This window comes from Phalaenopsis equestris, unplaced genomic scaffold (assembly GCF_001263595.1).
Source record: "Phalaenopsis equestris unplaced genomic scaffold, ASM126359v1 Scaffold000390, whole genome shotgun sequence".
NCBI lineage: Eukaryota > Viridiplantae > Streptophyta > Magnoliopsida > Asparagales > Orchidaceae > Phalaenopsis > Phalaenopsis equestris.
Genome location: NW_018164832.1, coordinates 362,336 through 372,831, shown reverse-complemented (window position 1 = coordinate 372,831; position 10,496 = coordinate 362,336). Strand labels below are relative to the sequence as shown.

The following is a 10,496-nucleotide window of genomic DNA, read 5'->3' as shown; positions in this document are numbered from 1 at the left end:
CCCCCCGGCGGCCGCGTCCGCCGCTTCAGCGGCACCGACGAGGTTCCTCCTTCACTCGACCCAGCAACCGGCGTTGACTCCAAGCACATCACCATCGATCCCTCAGCCGGCATCTCCGCCCGCCTCTACCTCCCACCCGCAGCAGCCGGCGGCCAGACGACTCCCCTCTCCTCTTTTACATTCACGGCGGCGCTTTCTGCACCGAATCCGCCGCCTCCCCCACCTACCACCACCACCTCAACGATCTCTCTTCCCGAACCCCACTCCTCGCCGTCTCCGTCGACTACCGCCGCGCTCCTGAACACCTCCTCCCCATCGCCTATGACGACGCCTGGACCGCCCTCCGCTGGTTCTTCTCCAAGCCAGATCCGTGGCTCAGTCAACATGGCGACTTTAGCCGCGTCTTCATCGCCGGCGACAGCGCCGGAGCAAACATTTCCCACCAGATTGCACTTCGGGCTTCGGCGGAAGGGTTGCCCATCAAGGGTATCGCTTTGATCCACCCCTTCTTCTGGGGTTCGGCTCCGGTGGGCTCGGAACCCACTGATCTCCATTTACGGGAGCCCCATGACCGCTTGTGGAAGTTCATTTTCCCCGGGACAGAAGGGATGGATGACCCCAGGAGGAATCCGGTGGCCGATGGTGCGCCGAGCCTTGCAGATCTGAAGTGCGAGCGAGTTATAGTGACTGTCGCCGAGAAGGATTTGTTGAAAGACAGAGGAATTCTTTACTACCAGAAGCTTAAGGACAGCGGGTGGATTGGCGAGGCGGAGTTGTTCGTGTCGCAAGACGCTGGCCATTGTTTCCATCTATCTCATCCCCAGACCGAGCAGGGAATGGCCAAGATTGAATTTTTAGCTGATTTTTTTAGAAAGTATTAGCTCTGATTTCCATTTCCTGTGCCTTGAAATAATGAAATCCTTCAAATGGTTGAGAATTTGGTAAATCTCTGAAGCTAAGACTAAATCGATATCAAGTATTTTAGACTACATGCTTATGTTCTATATATTTTAGTAACTCTGTTTTGTTTTGTTTTTTTTTTTCCGTCCAGATATCTGCTGATGAATATGTGCGTCGCACAGATAGAAATTGTTATAATTTCTTATTAAAGTTCTGAATACATATTCTCATGAGAATCTCGTCCATGAGATAGATACCTGATAGTTCACTAATAACTTATTGGACATATTATACTGAAGCAGCACTGTATAAAAATCTAATTTTTGTTAAGAAAATTAACCAGGCGATTCATGAACTCCACAGCTTTCTCACCCCCAGGGTTGAGCAAGAAGAAGACGTGGTCCTCCCCTTCCCCCTCCCAGAATTCGGCTTCTCCCTCCCAACCACTCTGCTTCAGTTTCTCGAAGTAAAGCCTCCCTCTTTCCCGAAGTAAAGCCTCCCGCTTTCCCTCAGCAGATCTCTCCCGGCAACACTTACGTGCACCCTGCGACATCCCAGCGCCGCCAGGCTCTCCTCCGTCGGATTCACCCTTGGGTCGTCGAGTCCGCTTGTCGCCGGGCACACAAATGGCCAGAGAGCATCAGCATCCTTTCCTTTAAGCATTGTCCCCTCCCTCTCCTTCCTCTCCGACCCAATCCTCTCCTTACCCCAGAAATAGGGATGCATCAGAACCAAACCCTCAACCACCAACTTGTTCTGTCCCAATCTAACGGCTATATTATGGGCTATGTTAGCTCCAGTGCTATCTCCGGCTACGAAGATTTTGCCGAGATCCGCTGCTTCCGTCAGCCACGGCTCTGGTTCGCCTGATCCTCTGCAACCTCCGCTGCTGATCCATTCTATCGCCTCCCAACAATCATCATAGGCGGTTGGGAGAGGATACTCCGGGGCGAGTCTATAGTCGACGGAGATGGCAATAACTTGGGCCATGAAGACCAGGGAGTTGAGATAGGAGTGATAGATGGAAGAGAAAGCGCTGCCGATGCAGAATCCGCCGCCGTGGAAGAAGACGAAGACCGGGAACCTCCGGCGATCATAATTGGTGGTGGAAGGAGCGGGAAGGTAGAGACGAGCGGATAGAGCTGTGGAGGGATTGATCAAAACGTCCTTGGAGAGGACGGCGGTGGGGGGATCGAGTGAGGCCGGGATGAAATCGGTGGGCTGTAAACGCTCCACGCGGCCGCTGCGGTAGGTGCGGATGGTGGGAAGGATCTCGACGATGATCTCGTCATCATCAACAATGGCGGCCATCTGTAAGAAGGTCCGGGGAACTGTGAGATGGCTGCAGTGTTCGTTCGTTTTTTAAGTGTGTGGGGTTGAAGGAGAGGACAGCTGCATTATTGCTGACACATGACACTGTCGGATGTGAAGAGTAGCTTCTAAATCAAAATCGTCATTTTTATTTGATCTTTAAATAAAATTTAAAATGTTTGTGATGTTAATTTTTATGTTTTTAGTTTTATTTAGTAATTAAAGATGATATATATGATACATAAATGAATCTTGTGTGCTAGAAATATTATTCCACAGATATTTGTGGTGTTCAATCTTCACTTTCCATCATCACAAAAATGTATTTCGATGGCCTCACTTTTAAATTTTTTTTTTTTTAATTTTGATCATTATGATCGACGGTAAAAATCGAACACCGCATGTATCTCTGCATGTGGTGTCCTTGTAAAATAATTTTTCATGCTAGAATCCTTGTTAATAATAGTAATGAAAAGATATCATCTTCTTAATGTTATATGAAGATCGGGTGAGATTTGATTTTCTTGCATTAAATTTTGGAAAAAGGAGATTTGGTCTGGTAAAAAGATTTTTGGTAATTATATGTTATTTAAGTTTTGAAGGATACTTTTCCTTGCAATTAGATAGGATATTGATAGAAAATAGTACACATCCATTTCGGACGATAGCTTTCATTGGTTGATGTTATAAAGAGTTGTATTAATATTGGTGATAAAGAGAGTTTGTCCTATTAGTACTATAAGAAGATCCCAATACAAATAAAATAAAATAGGGAGAACTCATATGAGACATTAGCTTTCATGCTATGTGTTGCAAGCTTCAAAAAATATTCCTCTTTGGACTTAAGAGTGATGTAATTGTTGCGTGCTGAAAAATTCATGGTGATAAAATATTAATTTTGATGTTGTGCGCTAGGAATGTAGAAGAAATGAAGTACAAGGAGGGTTTATTGACGAAAGACAAAATGACTCACTTATGTGATCATATGCAACCCCTTGAATCGGGGTTGAAGACCGACCGGGTGTAGGTCATCTGAGCCGAGGACTAAGACTATTCAAGTGAGCAAAGGCATCCACTTGCTTATCATCGTAATCTGACTTAGAGAAAGAATCTAGTATCACTAGTTGTATCATAGATAACTCTAAGGTTCCTCATCAGGGGCCAAGAATTAAAAATATAATAGCCTACCAACTTCTCGAAGGACTCCATTCAAGAATAAGCTATCTATCAGATTACAGTGATTCACCCCATGCTCAATAGTTTAGTCTTGTTCTACTAATAGGAGTTCCTCAATAAAGAATCGAGGTTGATAGTGAGACTAGCTTAGTCGGTCGACAAATCTCGCTGACCAAAGAAATTTTGTCGATCAAAAGTCATATAAGACAACCGACTAGCTACGCGAACACAACATAGTTGATTGGACAAGCTTTACCAAACTTGTTGATAAAATAAAAACACATAATTTGTATTGAAATCCAAGTCTTACAAGAAAAACTTAGACACAAATACAAAATAAATATCATATGTCTTCTCCCCAAGCAAATCCTGAAGTTTCCTTGAAGAAAATTTTCAAACTCTTACACAAAACAAAGAATCACACACACACACACACACACACACACACACACACAGAACCTTTAAGAATCCTTCTTCATGGCTCCCACAAGTCCTCTCCAACACTCCAAAAAAACTCTTTTTTTGTCCATAATTTGGCCCTATTAATAGTTAACTGAAAATAGCAAATGTTCATTTCAAGCACCCCTTCATAATTTGGCCAAATTCAATCGATATTCTAGAAAGTTGGTTACTACCACTATAGCGTCAGTCTGGGGCGCTATAGCGCCCAACCCACTCGATACCTGGCGCTATGCAGCCATAAAAAATCTTCCATTTTTGCTCCAGTTTGTCCTCATTTTCTCCAAATGTCCATTCCATGTGCCTGAAATAAAAAGCATGCAAAATATCTTCCTTTAAAGTGCAATATCATAAAAAAATAATCTTAAAATGAGCATAAAATGTACACTAAAAATAGGTTATTTTTAGGTGGATCATTAAACCAATTCAACTGATTCTCCGGGTTAACTCAACCTAACTCGGGTTAACCCAAATCAACTGAATCTCCAGCTCAGCCCGACCTAACTCTGGTTAACCCAATTCAACTAATTCACCGGGTCAACCTGACCTAACTCAGATTAAGCCAAATCAACTGATTGTTTGAGTCAACCCGACCTAACTCGGGTTAACCCAATTCAACTAAATCTCTGGATCTACTCGACTTAACTCAAGTTAACCAAGATCAACTAAATCACGGGTTGATTTGACCTAACTTAGGTTAACCCACATCAAATGAATCTTTGGGTCAACCCGACTTAATTTAGGTTAACACAATTTTACTGATTCTCCAAGTCAACCCGACCTTACTTGGGTTAACCCAAATCAACTGAATCTCCAAGTTAACCTGACCTCACTTTGATTAACCAAATTCAACTAGTTCTCTGGATCAACCTAACCTAACACAAGTTAACTCGATTCAACTAAATCTTCAACCCGATCAAACTCAGGTTAACCCGATTTAACTAATTTTCTGGGAAAAACCAACCTAACTCATGTTAACATGACCTAACTCGAGTTAACCCAATTCAACTTATTCTTCAGGCTAACCTAAACTAAATTGGGTTAACCCAATTCAACAGTTTCTCTGAGTCAACCTGATCTAACTCTAATTGACCCAATCTAACTAAATCTTTGAGACAAACCGACCTTAGTCGGGTTAGCCCGATTCAGCTAAACCTCCGGGCCAACCTGCCTAACTCGGGTTAACCCGACTTAGCTTGAATACCTCAGATCAATCTAATTTAACTAAGGCAACCCTATTGAGGGCTTATACTCGAACTTAACTTTAAGTTTGAACCGAGTTTAATCAACTTAAGTCAAACTTAACTTAGACTTGATTCAATTGAAGGAAAAGTCAAATATAAATTGACTTAGAAGTTATCTATTTCTAACTCAAGTTAGATCTTAGTCGACTTTGAGTTAAATAGACTTACACCGAGTAACTTAAAGTTAACTCAGCTCGATTTGGATCAACTCAATCTAACCCCGAGTTAGTCCAAATCAATTAGGCTTAGCTTGGCCCCAGCCGAACTAAGCCAACCTGAGTCAATCTTGTTAAACTCTGGTTAACTTAAACCTATTTGGAATTGACCTAAGGTGAACTCAAGCTAACTCAGATCGGCTAGGAATTCATCTCAGAGCAGTCTGACCTAACTCAGATTAATATGAATTTAACTTAGACTTAGGTGATTAAAAGTTAAGGAGTGTTTGACTTCTCATTTGAGAGAAAAAAAGCACACTTTGCCTCCGTCAGGGCAACCTGGGCCAAGGAACAAACAAACATAAAAAACATGAAATAAAATCCACCGTAAAAGCCACTAAAACTTAAACTTTAATCATAAAATATAACCTAATTTGAGAAGATATTTTGCAGGAGGCAATCCACAGGTGCTAACAAGATATCTTCCAGTCACTTGTGACTATTCAAACTGTAAACCCCAATGACCCTGGAAGGATGGAACATGGGATCTTGACTTGGTCATTCCAACCACAAAAATAAATAAATAAAATACAAAAAATAAAAAAAACTATTTGGCTAATAAGTTTTAAGCAACCTAAAATTTTCAACCTTTAAAATCTAAAAAAGACATTAAAACTTCCCTAATGAACAAAGATCATTTAAGGCAACTTTAGTCCAGCTACTTAGGTCAACGAAGATCTGTTGGATGACACAACCCATGGTTGCTGGTAATAATTTTTCAGTTAAATTAGGTTTGACCGCCTCTCAGAATTTGCAGATCAGGGAACTTGAAAACCCCAGGATGATGGAAAGTCATTAGTATCTTAACCAGGCTGTCTAAAATAAAAAATAAACAAACAACTAAATCACCAAACATATTTTATGCTTTCTATGTTTTATAGGGTTGTTAAAAATAGACGATGGTTGTCACCCTAGATTTACTTTACTAGTTATTAAAGTGTGCTAACTCTGTTTTGCAAGGACAGACATGTAAAACCTAGAGTAAATGATGAGCCTCAACTAAACCATTGATAACTACACAATAAAACATGATAGTTTAAGACCTTGATAGGACTCTTTTGAGCCTGCAAGCATCCGCTAGCTGTCGGATAGGGCCTTGAGTTTCCTTGATAATGACATTAAAATTTTATGGGATGATTTACAACCTTAATCGGGAGTTTTCCTAACCAATCCTCAGTTGCTAAAAGATGTAATTAAATATAGGGGTCTGTCCTTATATGAAGAAGCAAATCCCAAAACATATACAATAACATGAATCTGTGTTTGTGGGCTTTTTTTCGTCAGGTCTTCTTTGAGATTATGCCTATGAAGTGTCTTAACTCGATCTTATCTTGGATATACACTTCAGAGCTATCTACGTGAAATCCTCCTCAAAAAGCTTTTCCCCACCTGTTTCTTTCGATTGTTCCAATTATTGTATGCCTTAACCCTCGAATTTCTTCTCTTTAAATCATATACATGATCAGAGAGAGAGAATTATTCAAAGAGAGGTCCTATACGATGGAAAAAAAAACAAGTGACTCCACCAACGACAGTGATGGGCGACAACACAGATGGCGGCGGCTACGCCACCAATATGAGAGCCAATGATAGGAGATGAGGACTGAGTGTAGGTGGGAGGAGATAAATTAAAAGAAAGTTATGTTATATATATATATATATATATTTTCAACTCACGCGTCATGATTTACATGTGGATTATTCATGCATTATGAACCATTAATATGTGTGTTGCCCGTAGGTAAAATCGACGTTCCGAACACACTCGAGTATTATTATTATCTTTTATTTTTAAAATATTTTCAACTCACGCGTCATGATTTACATGTGGATTATTCATGCATTATGAACCATTAATATGTGTGTTGCCCGTAGGTAAAATCGACGTTCCGAACACACTCGAGTATTATTATTATCTTTTATTTTTAAAATATTTTCAACTCACGCGTCATGATTTACATGTGGATTATTCATGCATTATGAACCATTAATATGTGTGTTGCCCGTAGGTAAAATCGACGTTCCGAACACACTCGAGTATTATTATTATCTTTTATTTTTAAAATATTTTCAACTCACCCGTCATGATTTACATGTGGATTATTCATGCATTATGAACCATTAATATGTGTGTTGCCCGTAGGTAAAATCGACGTTCCGAACACACTCGAGTATTATTATTATCTTTTATTTTTAAAATATTTTCAACTCACGCGTCATGATTTACATGTGGATTATTCGTGCATTATGAACCATTAATATGGGTGTTGTCCGTAGGTAAAATCGACGTTTCGAACACACTCGAGCAATCCATTTTGCTATAGAAGATTTTCTTGGGGTCTTTGGCGATGATCAAAGTGATTTGGGAAAATGTGTCATTTTTTTTATGTTTGGTTATTTCGATCATGAAATATCTCTTAAATAATTTTTGTGTTTTGGATATGCTCGTGAAGTCTATTTAGTTTACATTCATTCTCTTTCATACCTTGAGGCAAAACCAATGATATTTCAATTGTTATTTTAACTCTCAATTAATGAACTAAGGTAAGAAGGCAATTTTGTAATGTGGCACCGCCATCTACCACATCTCACCTACCGCTCACCTACCGCCGACCTACCTCCCACCTACCACTCTCTTGGTTCTATAAATAGAGAGGGTGTGAGGCCTAGGAGTGCAAGGCAAGAGATTTTGAGCTACCATAAAGGAGGAGAGAATAGCTAGAGAGGAGGAGAGCATCTTGAGGTCTTGTATCAAGGTGTCACTTGAGAAGGAGGCCATAGAAGGAAAATGAGGGCTCATCTCTATGTATAAGCTATGTAATCTCCATTTCTTTTGCCTTAATGAACTATTTGATTGATTCCCTCCCGTGGACGTAGATCCAGTTGGATCGAACCACGTAAACGATCTGTGTTTGCTTGTGTTTTTTGCGTTTCATTTTTATGTCTGGAAGTACATATCTCACAAAACCAATAGTACATATCATCTTCATTTGATCCCACTAGTAATTAGAACTCTTGTATAACGTGCCACTAACTCCAGGGAAGGAGATAGTGCTCACTCCCTTAGGATTTCCCTTTGCACTTGCTCCAGTGTCTCTCTTATTATTGTCATCATCGGTTCCTTTTGTTCGTTGATTTATTGCATCACAAATTCGCTATTACAATTCAAGCTGCTAGTGATTTCCCCTATTACTTAGTTTAACTACTTTTGCGACCCCTCGTCAAGTTTGTGGCATGATCCATGCTCTAAGAGGAATCTTGCATGGAAAATTGTTTCTTATTAAATATTTTTCTTCAAGTGTAGCTTACCGTTGATACTATCAGGCAACTCGGTCACATAGGAATTGATCACCTTACGCGAATAGATCTCATGGAGAGTCCTGTTAACTGGAATGTGAGGCAAATTAAGTCTCCTTGGCAGGTTACTAGGCTGCCTTAGTCTGAGTGGACATCATTGCACAAGTCCATAACAACATTCTTAGGTTGATCCATCAATCAACTTGTTTAAGATGAATCGTCTAGTAGACGCAATGATTGATACCTTTGACCCGTCCTGAATCCAATTGGTAAGCTTACATGCTATTATTTCTCACGTCCGTAAACAAGGTTTGTCCAGAATATGATTTAAAAATATAGTTATTATTCTTTATATACCACTAGATTCATGAAATAATATATCAAATTAAGATATTATTACCAGCAACTTAAATAAATATTAAACTAATAACATTTGCTTGATATAATATTCTACTACTACCCTAAAATTTTAACCAGCCATGTACTGATTTCTTAATAAGTTAATACATTTTTTTGTGGGAAAGTAAGTTTCATTGATGATGATGAATAAACTAAAAGTTGATGCCCTATCCTTATTAAGAAGAAGGGAAAAATTGCTGCCTGGGAAGATTTTGGGCAACAATAAAGTGTAAAGTATAAATTTTTAGCTTGATAAGTAATACATTATATATATATATATATATATATAGTTCAAATTTATCATCTAATGATTTAACTATAGATTTTCATGAATGAACCATCAGTACTTGTTTGGATTTAAACTCATCTTTACCAGAATTTTTTTTCTTTTTTGTGAGTGAAAAATATTACGTTCAGAGTCCGGATGCAAGCTGCGTCTGGACAACGGACGCGATGCACGGAAGAAGCGGAGAAAAAAAACCGACCTTCCCTTGCATCATTGTCCTACGTCTAGACTCCGGACAACAATTGGAACTGGCTGCTTCACTTTTTTTTAACTAGATCATTCATGTCCCACAAAGCAAATCTTTTACCAGATTTCTTTAAGCTAAAGATAATAATAGCTATTGTTTTTATTTGTTTTTAAGTTAAGAGTCAATTTTATAAGATGGAATTTAATCACAGAATTTTGACAATAATTTGATGATTGATTAGTTCTCAAAATCTTGAAGCATTCCCCAGCATTCTGCTTTTGGGAATCTAAAGCCCTCTATTCTGAGAAGGTTAGGTTTGGAGCTGTCTTTATCCTTGCCTTCTCGTTCTAGGAGTTGGCTTATAAAGGGGGCAGATTACGACTGAGTGCTGCTGCTTTTCTAAGAAGGTTCGCTCTCAATCTGTCCTTTCTTTTCAATTCTCCTGCTTTTTGCAGATTTCAGCTGTAAGTTCTGAATTTACCGAATCACAAGAACTGGAGAATTTAATTTCACAGGCTAGGATTGAAAGTGATAACAGGATTTACAGGATTTGGTAGCAGACAATTTTTCAGATTTAACTAATAATTTAATTCTCATCTGTTGCCGGATGGCACCAAAATTTATCTTTTTACCATACATGAGAACTCCCAAGCAGAGTTATATTTGATACTAGATTTGTCGTCGACGGAATATTTTCTGCTTTTTACAAAAGCTGGAAGCACTCCATCGCCATTTTGCTTTTCCTTGCCTCAATGGTATTGTTATTCCAAAATTCTCTGTTCATGCCAGCTTCTCCGAACTCCTAAATTAATCCTGGGAATCTAGCGAGCAGTAAATTTCACTTCTTGTCTTGGAAAAATGTTCCGCCAGGATTGTAGACGTAGCTTTACGTGCGGACTTCAATAATATACCGTCATGTATGTTATATCGGGCCCACCTAAAAAAATATTAAAGTGGAACCGCAGACAATGTTGGAGTGGAATTTCGAATGTTATTTGGAGGGTTATTGGGGGTTATTGTGG

General features: G+C 39.5%; 2 protein-coding genes across 2 annotated transcripts; one reads left to right on the top strand and one right to left on the bottom strand.

The window, feature by feature from the left end:
- Positions 1 to 21: 21 nt before the first annotated feature.
- On the top strand, positions 22 to 1,156 carry LOC110026641 (probable carboxylesterase 2; the record flags this gene model as incomplete). The annotated part of the gene is given in 3 exon segments (XM_020727655.1): positions 22 to 160; positions 163 to 941; positions 1,052 to 1,156. Coding segments are annotated over 2 exon segments (858 nt in total), but the record flags the coding sequence as incomplete, so codon positions are not given.
- A 197-nt stretch (positions 1,157 to 1,353) lies between these two features.
- LOC110026635 (probable carboxylesterase 2) lies at positions 1,354 to 2,318 on the bottom strand. The gene has a single exon (XM_020727643.1). It carries the CDS (start codon positions 2,209 to 2,211, stop codon positions 1,354 to 1,356), a length of 858 nt encoding a protein of 285 aa, XP_020583302.1. The 5' UTR covers positions 2,212 to 2,318.
- Positions 2,319 to 10,496: the final 8,178 nt, after the last annotated feature.